Genomic DNA, 13,052 nt, shown 5'->3' with positions numbered 1-13,052 from the left:
ATGCAAATCAAAACCACAATAAGATGCCACTTTTCACCAACTAGTATGGCTATATTAAAAAAAAGATGGATAATAAAAAGTGTTGGTGAGGATGTAGAGAAATGGGAACGCTCATATATTGCTAGTGGGAATGTAAAATGGTGCAGCTGCTATAGAAAAGTTTGGAAATTCCTCTAAAAGTTAAACATAGGGTTATTATATGACCTAGCAATTCTATTCCTAGTTATATACCCAAGAGAAATTAAAACATATATCCACACAAAAACTTGTATATGAATATTTATAACAGCATTATTCATCAGCCAAAAAGTAGAAACAACCCAAACATCCCTCAACCAATAAGTGGATTTTTAAAATATGGTATAATCATACAGTGGATTGTTATTTGGCCATAAAAAGGAATGAAGTACTGATTCATGTACAACATGGAAAAACCTTGCAAACAGTATGGTAAGGGAAAGAAGCCAGACACAAAAGGTCACAAACTGTATGATTCCATTCACACAAAACATCCAGTATAGACAAATCCATAAAGACAGAATTAGGCAGTGGTGATGGTTGCACAACTCTGTGAAGATACTAAAAACTACGGATTTGTACACTTTGAAAGGGTGGATGCTAGGGTATGCAAATTATACATCAATAAAGAAATAAAGAAAACATTTGGGCCCAATCCAATAGCTTTTCCAGAAATCTGGAGAAAAGAAAAACATTTTTAAAAAGGCAATTTAGTTTCCCAGTGCCCTAAAACACAGCGCAAATAGTTAGCGTTTGAAGATATAAATAAAATCATAACTAATTATGTTTTGGATTTGTGTTCTATAGAAACATTTAAGAATTAGTTTTTAAATAACTTGATTTGATTATCAAAGGAATGCCTGGTTATTTTAGAGGTTTTAAATAGAAAATCATAGATAAGAAAATTAAGAGCTTTCCTGTTTTTATGCCTCCCTCCATCCCCTACAAGAGGCGGGGGCAGGGGGGGGTGGGGGAGTTGGGGGGGGAGAAGCCGGGGGAGCAGCGTTGGCTGCTACATGCAAAGCCTACTCGATGGAAAACATAGCATCTTGACCCTCTGGCTCCAGTGAGCCACCTGAATGTTAACATCAAGGCCAACGCCATCAAATCTTCCTCAGCATATAGATCTTAGAAAAGCACCATCATTTTTAAGTCTTACGGCTGCCCTCAGTTTCCCTCATATTTAAGTCCTGGATTTTGAGTAAAACTGGTATTTCCTGTAATTGAAGGAAAGAGCCCACGGCACCTAAAAAGGTCCTAAAATATGCGGAGAACAGTGATAGATGACAAACCCAAATTCCATCAAAACCACAATCCTCAAATTAAAATTTCCCATTCATCATATGTCACCATTTCCCTCGAAAGTGCTGAATGAGCTTCAAGTAACACTTGACGTTTACCATCCTATTGTGTAGTGCAATTTGGCAGCACCCCACATCCTTGTTAGAAGTCAAGAGGTGTGTTATTCCTACCGGAGTACGATTTGAATGAGAATATATTGAAAGAAATAAAGAAAAAAAAAAGGAAACTTACAAAATCCAGACTCTAGTCCAAATTTTATTTGCATACAAAAATATATTATGATGGGGAAAGCATATCACTGTTTCCAACTATACATAATTAATTACAAATATGTTCATGAAAGCACTTTAAATTACAGGAAAGCTGCATTTTAAGTGAAAATACAATATTAGCATGGGTGGTCTGTTCTAATACACTGCAAGCAGGTAAACAAAGTCAGTTTCACTGTCGAAATTGCCCAGAGGTGAGCCCAAAGGCTGGTTTTAGGATGAGCCAGAGAATGGCCTGGGGGTGGTAGGTGAGTATTCATTTCTGTCCCTTCTGGCAGCAAATTCTGTAGCTGAGTTTAGCAGGTCCTCAGAGCTTTCAAGCTTCTTCGTTATGATGGAAGGACCCAGAACGTCTCCTCTTTTTACATAGCTGTAAATAGGACAGATAAATTATCCACTCAACGTTTACCATTCCTATGCTTAACCAGATCACACCATCCCAGACAGGCATCCACGCAACAAACTTAATGGCAGGCTTCCCACGTAATGTATGCCTGATGAACTGGTACGACTGGGCAGCCAGCTGCAATTTCCGTGAAGCAGGCAGGCTTGTTAACATGGGTCTAATACAAATTGTGCGGCAGTTACAATAATCTCTGCCCAAACAGGCCTTGGTCTTCTGATGCGGGATGGTACAGCACATAAGAAAAAGGGCGATGAGATCTTGAGGCAGAGAACACACGAGGACCTCATTAAGTGCAATGGCCAAAGGAAAAGAAGGTATTGTATTTAATCCAGGCCTTTCGGTAATTGGTGTGGGTCTTTGGTTACAGGGTCTCCCCACCCTCGAGAAGTCAGACCTCACCAAGCTCCTGGATCTAACCTGGGAAAGCCTCCCTGGCCCGTGGAATGGAACCCTCAGGCTTGTCAGTATAATGCTTGTGTGGTCAGCCAGCCCATTTCTTCCCTAAAAAGCCTAGCAAATCATCCCCATGGTCAAGCTCCAATCTCACTCTCAGGACTGTACTGCTTTACTCTCCACTCCTCAAACAAAATGCCATTGTTTGCTGGGGGCCTGTGCTTGCTGTTTGGAAAGGCACACGGTCTACTTGAAAGCAAGCTTATCCTTTGAATTTCTTTCTGAGCCACCAGGGTGCTGTTGGGAACCTAAAGAGGCATTCTGATGTAACTTCCTTTCCCCACCCCACCCCACCCCTGCCACATGCACCCAGGTCTAATCCTCTGAATTATAACGTGGATAAGGTATGCAGCTAATGGGAAATGANCCCACCCCCGCCCCCACCTCCCAAGCCAGTTGGTAAATATTACAGCACTTTATCGGAGGTGTCTGTCGGTTAGTTTTCTGTTTGATTTGTTAATACCAGGCATGTACTCACTTGCTAATGTTCTGTCAAGGTCAGCAATAAAGTCTTCTAGCTCTTTTGTGTCTCCGAGCTTGGCTGAAAAAACAAGGGCTGGAGTTCATTTTCTCCATATCAAAGGGAGATGATGACTCCCACATTTTCCGCGATTATGCAACCTGTTTGCATCTCTCCATCTTCAGAGATGTTAGTAAAGAGTGTCCGGTACCAACCCTACGAGTCTGCTCCACTGTTTACTTACAGCCAACTCAGAAACGCATTCTAAAGATCAGCCTGAAATGTTTCTTTCTTGTTTTTTCACTCCATCATCTCCCACCCCCCACCCCCACACCAGCAACCTGGAAGAATCTCCTTTCCTGGCCTTAAAAGTTTGATAGGGGCAGGAGCTGGGCAGGAGGGGCCAGGAAGAAAGATTAAACGTTTTTATTTTTATTTTTTTACTTGAGTAACTGTGTGTTTCCAGGACCCATCAGCTCCAAGTCAAGTAGTTGTTTCAATCTAGTTGTGGAGGGTGCAGGGATTGAACCGGCAACCTTGGTGTTATGAGCACTGTGCTCTAGCCAACTGAACTAACGGGCCACCCCCAATTTTTTTTTTTTTATTGTGTAGGATTTGAGTAATCAGTTAAAAATATTGGGTAAGCATGGCCCTTTGGGGACACCCAGCTCCCGTAATTTCTGCGACAGGTCTGTCTGCACGTCTGTCTGACATGTTCCTGTTTGTGCTGTCCGCTTAGGGCAATACTGTGACCTCAGAGTCCCTCCAGTATGAAATGAACAAAGAGCCACCAATCCTGGGCAGAGGGGTAAGGGGAGGCAGCATGAGGCTTCTCACGTCCCATCCAGGTGACAGCACTGAGTAACAAGTCCGTGTCACGATTTTCTTCCCTCTGCATCCTGAGATATAGACTTTTTCTGTATATCCTACTTTTTTGTGTAGAGCATTCATCATTTGTGCCTTCTCTGAAATACGTTAGTGGATGTTTGTATTAACCCCTGCTGGCTACAATTGGCACATTGTTCTTCGTGTGCTTTTAAAGTCCATTTGCCAGTCGGGCTTTTTTCCCCTCTCTAATTCCTACCTCTTGAGGATCAGGTAGCAGATCTGGGCATGTTTTAAGCCACTTTCTGGACTGCTCTGTTTCTCTGAATTCAACAGATCCGTTACAGACGGAGGCTGGACAATGGCAGAGCCCCTAGCAGCTGCTAACATTGCTATGTTGAGAAGCGAATTTTAAAAGGTTTCTTTCGAAAAGAGGGGAAAAAAAGAGAGAGAGAGAAATTCTGCCTTAATGCCAGAGTGAGAAAAGTGATGGACTCTTCATATTTATTTTTAACTATGTTCCATTTTTATTGCATGCTGCAACTATTTTCAACAAGTATAATGTTTCTTAAAGAAAAAAAAAACTCCTTTTGTTTTCAAAAGGGCACTTGTTCACGATAACAGAACATTCAGCTTTCTAGCTGGAGACAGTCCCAAAAACTAAGAAGCTGCTCATGCATCTTTAAAAACAATTTAGGTCTATTAATATCACCATAGAGACAGGCCGGGGCTGCTATTCTGACTCCTGTGAGATCACCACTTCTCTCATAATGACGACCCCATTTAATTGCTAAATTGGTCATCTGAATGCATGGGTTAAAAAGTTAATGCAATAAAAAGAGTCCTACTTTCTGCAAAGCCTAACTGCTGAGTTTTACATTCTAGAACCAGCCAGTCGGAGAGAATACTGTCATCTGGCACAGTCTTGACAGCACCACATGAGAGAAAGCGGAGTCTGGAGTCTATGAGCTTTCTTTCTCCCTGTGAATTTGGTTTCCTGCCCCTCCCTCCCACCGATTTTGATCATTTTCAAACTGACCAAAATCCTGAGATGTAACAAATTGTGCTTCACACTGTACTAAGATACTAGCGTTGTCTATTTGCTTGCACATTTGAGAAATCTCGGTAAGGATAAGGGGGAAGAGAAAAGAGACTGAGGAGGCGAAGGGAACAAGGAAGCAAGGAGCTCAGCTCCAGCTCATGCGCTCACCTTTCCGAGGGGCGCCAGTGGGCGACAGCAGACCCGGCGCAGAGTCTGTTGGAGAGTTCAGTTTTTCATCACTGAAGCTGAAGCTGTTTCTATAGAGCGAATCTGCACCTTTCGGAAAGAAAACAAAACTCAGGAATGGTTTTCTATAGTCTATTGGTGAGCAAGAGCTTATCTCTAAAAGGAGCAAAAGGTATAAATCCATAGGAGAAAAGAAAAGACATATTTATGCCCCAAAATGACTTGAGGCAGGAGAGTGTGTGTGTGTCAGTGTGTGTCTCCAATCGGCCTTCGGATACCCTGAAAGAGGCAGAGTGTGATGGGGTCACCACCGGCAGACTGGCCTCTCTGCAGCACAAAGGGGCCCAGGGCCCAGGTGTCTGACTGACAGCTAAACCAGTGCCTGGCTGAGCAGGGGTGGGGGTGGCGAGGCGGGATCTCAGACATAGGAATCACCTTTCCTAAAACAATGTCCTTTCTGCCCCCTGAAGCCCCTAAAATACAAACACAAGGTTGGATCTCATGACTTAATAATCCTCCCTGCCTGGTCAACAGTCTTTGTCATGGTTTCCTGAGAGCCTACACTCAGGGAATATGCTAGAGGGTCAAAGGTTTCCTGTCCTGTAGCTTGTCTATTGCAGACACTTGGAGCAATTTCATGGCTCCCTGTATTGTCATACCCCCGAAGACCAGAGCGACAGCAAGGCAAAGTCCCAGAGGCAGGGCTGCACTGGGAATCAAGGGAACCGCTTGGATACTTGGGTTTCCTTGAGCAAGACAGCATCTCTGGGCTTCAGCTAACCCATTGATAAAATGGGGAGATCGTCTCAATAATCCTTCAAGTCCCTTCCAGCTCTGCAGTTCTGAGATTCTACATCTCTAAGTCCTGCCACGGGGGAGGAAACCAACCCACAGGCAGCCCAGCCATGTGGCTGTGTCAGAGAATGGAGCTGCTGGCTGAACTGCACCAACTCAAAGGGCTCGGAGGCACAGCCGGCAGCGGAAGCAGGATGTGGCCACTGAGGTCGCAAGGGAACAGTCTTCCTGATTAAAACAAACACAGAGCCAGCCACGGTCTAGCAGAGATGAGCTCTGGAAAGGCTCTGCAGGTAGAGAGGGCAGATGAATCCTGGGGGCCTGGCCAGCCCTCACTCCTGGAGACTTGCTCACTTAATCCCACCACCTCCAGCTCAAGAGGAGAGGCAAAAACATCCTCCTTAGGTCTCCTTAGCTCAAAATGAACATGACTAAGTTACAAAAGATACACCCAGAATAAAAGAATATGAGGCCTTGGGCACATGATCTGTGGCTCTGAGGGACACCCCAGAGCATCACCCCCATATCTGGCCCACAGTGCCGAACCCAGAGACCCGCTGGCCCAGATCTGTGGCCACACCTCTGGTCTCTATCTCCCAGAAACAGATGGCCCTGGAGAGCAGTTTCTCCACCCACCCTGCACCGCAGGCCCTTGTCCTGACTTTGGACTTCATCTCTATTCTGCCCCAACCTTCCAGCAATTTTACATACACATACACTCATGCTATGGGAGGAGAACGCATGTGCGCGCACACACACACACACACACACACACTCACATTCCAGCTCATTGCTCCACCTGGATGCCTCTCTCTTTCCATGAGTTTCTGTGCACAATCTGAGCCAGATTTGACTCCGGGCCCCAAAATGTTCAACCATCAAAAGGAAATGAACTCCCAGCATCGTAGAGCCAAACCCACCCACAGTTTAGTTCCACCCTGTGGTAATATTCTACACATGTCGTTCATGACAAAGATGAAAAGGACAACCTCAAGAGCCCTAGCGGAAGCTGCCAACATAAAGATGTGTGGGACAAGAGGCCACCTGGAAGCTGTGTGACTGTGCGAGTGACTTCACCTCTGAGCCTCAGTTTCCCCTTTTGCAAAAGGAGAATAATAACTTAGGCACTGCATGTATGATACCTCTGGTTTTCATGATTTTATTCTAAAGTGTCCGGCAAAGCGGAGGATGGCTGCCCAGGAGAGGAAGGTCACCACAGAAAACAACACGAATCGAGATTCTGGGCCCAGGCTTCGCCTCTCTTGTTCAGGGAGCAGCAAAATCCTTAAGAGAAGTGTATCTTCAGAGGAGTCCTAGAACACACTTCCCAGGAGCAAGCCACCTACACACGAGTACTCCAAGCTCCAGACCTTTCTTTACCCTTCATCCAATAAAAGTTCACTCCATAAACTTTTATTAAGCCCCTGCAGGGAACAAGATCTCATGTTAAGCGTTGTAATAAGTGAAAAGGTAAGCAAAGCCTGCCTTCCCATCCTTTCACGATCCTGGCACTCTATTCCTTGCAAAATAACAGCCAATTGGTCTGATAAAATGACCGCCATGTGTCCCTGGCTGATAACATATTAATGTATGAGAGCCCCACCCCAATATCAAGTGCTGCTATTAACAGGGGCTCAAGGAACACATAAGAGCGATGGCTTGGGGAACCTTGGCAGGTGGCAAGACTAGATATTTTAAGGCCATACAACATCTATTTCAATCAGCTCTAATGCCCATCTCACAAGCAACTCGGAGCCCCATGAGCAACGTCCTTGGCAAGTCAACTTGGAAGCCAGGAAACTCACATTCAGGGACCAACCCTGCCAAGACACTGTCAAAAGAAATGCAAGCATATTAAATACACAAACATCTAACTTTAGGAGCACCCACAGAGCTTAAGAAACTCAGATGGAAAAACAGAGACTGGTTTAAAAGGTAGACGTGCTTTCTTAGTTTGAGGGCAGGGAAAAAGGTAATTTAGGGTTAGCACACCAACATGTGCTAGTCCAGAGGGAAGTCAAACCACAGACTGAACCTTGCCCAGAGCTCCTGTAAATATAGCACAATCCCACACGGTGAAGGCAAGCAAACTATAGTAATTAACTGAGAAAAAGAAAGCTTGGACCTGTTTCCTTTCTGCCAGAGGGGAGGGGAATGGGGGGGGGGGTTAATCTCATCAAAATTCAAATTCTGACAGCCTCATTAAAACTGGGATAGAATAAGACAGCGTCCCTTTCTCAATTTCATCACTGTAGCTGTAGCTTCCCTTCTGGGACTGCTCAGTGTCCCTCTAGACATGTCTCCAGGCCGCCTTCAGAGTGAGACCTGTCACACGCCTGGAATCCCTAACACAGCATCAGGGCGAGTTGAGGGCTCCTAACTCCTCCCACTCTGACGGTTCTACTCTCAGTGGTTCCTACGCCAGATCAGCCAATATGCTACCTGTCATGGTGGCACCCAGCGATCCGTAAGGCCCCTCTCCCAGGGCCAAGCTGGAATAGTCACTGCAAAGAGAGACAGACATTCTAAGTCTTACATATGCAAAAGAGGCCAGTTCCTCATGCCCCCAAATGGCCCTAGGCATCATAATAGCCTTCACACACACAGGACACCTCAGGCCTTAAACACATTTGAGAAGTCACGATGTGCATGTACAGTTTTGAAAATACTGAGAAAACAGTGTATTTTGAAAAATAAGTTCAAACAAAGGATGTTTACAATTTCAGAAGCACTTCTGAGGATCAAGTTGGCACTGCACTGCCCTTTTACTGAAGTTAAAACTACTCCCACTAGATTGATTACCTGAGGGGGCCTGAAATGACCTGTGGGACCCCAAGAAGGGAAAAGGAACGGGCCTGTTTTGATCATGCCCATTTGAATGCCGCCCCTGATGCGCAGTTATCTTGTTTTATCTTGTTGAAAAATTGTTATTTGGGTCCTCTGCACGTCTTAGTGGGAACAGGAAGGGTTATTTCCTTATTAAATATCCATTCTTCTTGCCTACCCAAGTAACTTACTTCTGTGGGTGGAAGAAGAAATGTGTATTTTTCTCCTTTGGATGCAAGCAACCTAATTTTTTTGTTCATGAGAAAAGGAAGGGCTCTTCGCAAAACAGGAATGCAGTGCGTACCTCCTAAGAGCGATGCAGCCTGTCAGGTCAAGTGAAAAGCAGGGACCCTTGGTTCAGAGTTTCATACATTACGTTTTCATGCAAGACTGGCTCAAATGTGTCTGCTCTATATGACCTAGCATGGTATATGCATTTTATTTTATTTTTATTAAATGTATTGGGGTCACATTGGTTAATAAAATTATATACGTTTCAAGTACACAATTGTATAATACATCACCCGTATACTGCATGGTGTGTTCAACACCCAAAGTCAAATCTCAGTATAAGCATTTTCATGTTTTCATGAAAGCATTAAACAGGACAAATATTTTCTTCCTAATCATGAGCTTATGGATGTTTCTAACTGCACCATTAAACAGCATCCTTTCAATTTTACTGCTAGAGAAATTGAGGCCCACTCATCATCCAGGGCCCTGACAGAGCTCAGCTTGGGCTCCAATGACCTGGCAAGATGACCACCACATTGAAGAGACCCTTCAAACACACCCACCATCGATAAACAGGCACGGGATCTGGGTCCAGTGAAACTTCAAGTGTATTCCTGAGGATCCGGCTCCCATTCCAGCCAACCCTCCAGGTGACAGAGCAAGGCCTTAAAGAGAGAGCCCATGAGGTTCTACTGGTTTATCAGAAAAATGGAAACAGCAGTGCCTACCTTATAGGACTGGGGCAGGGAGCACGTGAGATAGCACATTTAAAGCACAGGCAAGAGATCACTAAGAGTAAGAGCACATGAATAATAAGAATAATCTTAGTAAGGGCTTGGCTCTTCGTGTCATATCCTGGTGTGTCTCCCTTTTGGTGGTAGCCTCAACCTCTCGCAAACATTCTCTTCCACAGAAAAGCATTACACAGACAGATGAATATAACAAATGTGTCTGTGCTCAATTCTTGGCGGCAATGATGATACACATATCATGCTTCCTTAAGAAATTACTATTTAGATACACACTGCTTCTGCCAAGACTCTTTCTAAGCAGCCTTATGGGGGACAAAGTCTGCATTTGTAGAACAGACTGATGTCATCGGAGCCGTCTTCATACCGTCTCCATTACTCCTCTAACCACCAACCTAAGGGTTAAGCGGTTAACAAGGAAAGCAGAAAGCAAAATGACCCACACGTATCCTAAGAAAAACTACAAACAATTCCAAATATCCCCCCAAAACCATTCGTTTCAAGTGTCTGCTCTTTGAGGCCCCTGCGAACAGATCCCAGGTCTGAAATCCTACCCACAGGGAGCTGCAATCACCCCAAGAATGGGCCGGCTCAGACCCTACTCGAGCCAAATGCGGCTGTGGTTGAGAAAGGAGCTGTTCTTTGCAATACAGCCGCACTGGACAGGCCGCCCCAGCTTCCTTTCCTGTGGGGGAGGGAATTTGTCCCTGATGAATAGCTTGCTCCATGCCCCTGGAGAAGGAGGCGTATTCCAATTTGGCCACTGCGAGGGAGACACATTTCAAAAAATTATTTAGACTTCCCTTTGAAATTGAAAATAAGTGGTCTGGTCATTCGCCAGAGTCCAACAAAGTCCAAAAACACAAAACGGAAAATTAACAGCACACTGTTCCATTCCCTTTCACCTCAAAGCTGCAATTAGATCTAACCCTTGTCACAGCTACCAGAAAAAGTCAAACTGGAACTCAGGTTTCTGACTCAAACCCTGCAGAAGGTGGTGAGCACCCTGTATCCCTTTTCAGGAGAACAGCTCATATGTTAAGTGTAGGGCTGAATCTTGCCCCTGGAACCAGGAAGAGCTTCAGATTTCAAAAGAAGAGAATCACAAGGAAAGGCCATTGTTTTTACTCCCAGAGTGGAGGCAGCAAAGGGAGTGAGTTCAGGCTTGTAACCCATCTAGGGAGGGAAGCCTCAAGAATAAACCAGAATTAATTTCAAATTCACTCTGGAAAACGATAAGCAATCCACAGTGTGAAAACCAGCAATCGTGTAATGCGGAAAAGTCACCAAATTTGCAGTTTGACTCCTACATAGATATCCATAATCCTTACAGGACATTTGAGTTCCTGGGAAATGAATGGTGTCTCTCGTCTTAGGTCGTTTAGGACAGAGGGACCCTGGAAATCACCAAGAAGCATCTCAGTGCCCATCTGCCCTCTGGCTCCCGGTCCAGTCTGAGTGCGGAGTCAAAGCCAGCACTCTCCCTGTTGGACCCACTGGGGAAAAGAGGGGCGCTTCCTAAAGTACTTGACCTCAGCAGTGCCAGGGAGTCTTTCAAAACCGTATGCAATGGAGCCGCACGCCTGGGCGCTCATGGCCAAAAGAAAGTGCAAGAAGTTATTTCAAAAATCCCAAGAACAGCAGCTTAGGAAACCTTTCCTGATTTCACAAATGTTTTCCTACTATGCCCTCTCATGTCTCCTCCCATCCCCATTCCTGTGGCACTTGCTCCACATCCTCTGAAAAGTTACTGCTGAAAGGGAAGAGAAGTGGGGGCAGGAGGGGAGGGCGCAGCACTGTGGCAAGGCCTGGCCCGGGTCCCAGGAGTCCTGTCTGAATGAGTAGGGACAAGCGACTTAAACCCTCGCGCCTCCCGGCACTTGCAGGCGGCAGGTAGACCAGCTAGCCTTCAAGAGCCTTCCAATGATGATCCCCATTACCTGCAGTCCCCGTCGCGCCCCCGCTGGGCCTGCTGCTTATCTGGACCCTCACCCCTCGGTTTACAGATACGCAAACTGAGACCCCAGCCCAGAGTGCTCCTTGCTGGGCCGGGTACTGGGGGGGGGGTCCCCAGGGCCCCTGGCACCTTCCCTGGGGGGGAGGGGACGCACTTACTCTCGGAGTCGCTGAAGCCGCTGCTGTCGCTAACGCTGGCGCTGCTCCGCCGCTTCATGCGCTCCAGGTGCTCCTCATAGTGGAAGTGGCGCTCGCGGAAGGGCGACGCGAAGTCGGCCAGCACCGCGTCGAACTCGCACAGCGCGTCCGTCAGGTCCCCGGCGGCCGCGGAGTCCAAGGCCGGGGCTGGTGGGGACAGGGACGGGGGACTCAGGGGACGGGGGCGGGGCGCCATGCCCCCCCGCCGGGGAGGAACGGCCGTGGGGCCCGAGGATAACTCGCGCTCCTTGCGCAGCGCGCTGGCCCAGCGACAGCCACGCGGCGGCTGCGTGTCGCTGCTTATCTTCTAATACTCCCCGCCGCCCCCCGGAGCGAGGTCGCCCGCAAGCCCGTTGGAGACAGAAAACTGCGCTTCGCTGGGCGACGTTGCCTTGCAGGCCGAAGGTCGCCCTGCGGATCGATGCAGGGGCTCCCCCACGCGCTGTCGGGTCCTGGTCCCCACGCCTGCTCCCCCGAGGGCGCGGGCGCGCCAGGAGGCGGTGGGAAGGCTGAGTCAGCATGTGCCCTTCAGTGTGAGCGCGGGTCCCCAGCCCCCGTGGACAGGGAGGCTGAACCCGCCACGGGCAGGGTCCCACCGGTGAAAATGGACGGAGAGCTTGGGTGTACAAGGACAACCCCGCACGGCCCCTCTTCCGCCCCCCACCTGCGCAGCCAGGGTTTCACCGGGACTCCCACTCACCTGCGGCCGCGGCGGCCGCGGGGCTGCTCTGCGCCGCGGGCGGCTTCATGAGTGGGCTCGGGTCGGCTCGGCGCGCGTGGCAGCGGGTCCTACGAGGTGCCGGCCCGGGGGCCGTGGGGACGCCGAGGCCGGGGCGCTCCGGGGTTTGCTGTCGCGCCCGCGCGCTCCCCCTCTGCCAGTCGCCTTCCCTGAGCCGCGCTCCTCTGGGCAGCTTCCAGCACGGGCCGCACACCCGCTCGCACCGGCCCCGCCACCGCAGCCCGGCTGTCTTATCGGGGCCGCTGGGCGGGTGCCAGCCGCCGCCGGGGACGCCCCTGCTCTGCTCCCCGGGCGCCGCCCTCGCCACGCGCCTGCCGGGGAACCGCGGTGACGAGAAGAGAGGTGGCGGGAGCCCCGGTTACAGCCCCAAATATTTACGCGCCACTTCACCCGCGCGCCCTGACAACCCGACCCACGGACGTGTCCTTGGCATCACCAGAGCTGCTTCCCGCCGGGCGCCCGTAGCCATGCGAGCCTCAGTGGCTCATCCCTGAAATGAAAATGCTGAGCGTCCCAAGTTCGCTGCGAAGGCTAAAGGAGCCGAATGCGATGGGAGGCCCAGAGAGGACCCTGCGGGTCCCCACCCCACTTCCC

At 48.4% G+C, this 13,052-nt stretch overlaps 1 protein-coding gene across 1 annotated transcript; it reads right to left on the bottom strand.

Annotated features, from left to right (window-relative positions):
* Positions 1-1,557: 1,557 nt before the first annotated feature.
* RGCC (regulator of cell cycle) lies at positions 1,558-12,675 on the bottom strand. The gene is made up of 5 exons (XM_019650386.1): positions 12,420-12,675; positions 11,681-11,866; positions 4,944-5,051; positions 2,927-2,989; positions 1,558-1,959 (listed from the first exon to the last, which is right to left on the bottom strand). The coding sequence occupies exons 1-5, from the start codon at positions 12,466-12,468 to the stop codon at positions 1,952-1,954; spliced, it is 414 nt and encodes a 137-aa protein (XP_019505931.1). The 5' UTR covers positions 12,469-12,675; the 3' UTR covers positions 1,558-1,951.
* Positions 12,676-13,052: the final 377 nt, after the last annotated feature.

This window comes from Hipposideros armiger, unplaced genomic scaffold (assembly GCF_001890085.2).
Source record: "Hipposideros armiger isolate ML-2016 unplaced genomic scaffold, ASM189008v1 scaffold_140, whole genome shotgun sequence".
Classification (NCBI taxonomy): domain Eukaryota; kingdom Metazoa; phylum Chordata; class Mammalia; order Chiroptera; family Hipposideridae; genus Hipposideros; species Hipposideros armiger.
The sequence above is the reverse complement of the archived record's forward strand: the minus strand, read 5'-3'. Positions and strand labels throughout refer to the sequence as shown.

Excerpts from the sequence above, each read along its gene's own strand:
- RGCC (XM_019650386.1), bottom strand. The coding sequence starts at position 12,468 with ATGAAGCCGCCCGCGGCGCAGAGCAGCCCCGCGGCCGCCGCGGCCGCA. Across the intron at positions 11,867-12,419 it reads CGCGGCCGCCGCGGCCGCAG|CCCCGGCCTTGGACTCCGCG; the intron begins GTGAGTGGGAGT and ends TGTCCCCACCAG. Across the intron at positions 2,990-4,943 it reads CACTGGCGCCCCTCGGAAAG|CCAAGCTCGGAGACACAAAA; the intron begins GTGAGCGCATGA and ends TTGTTTTTTCAG.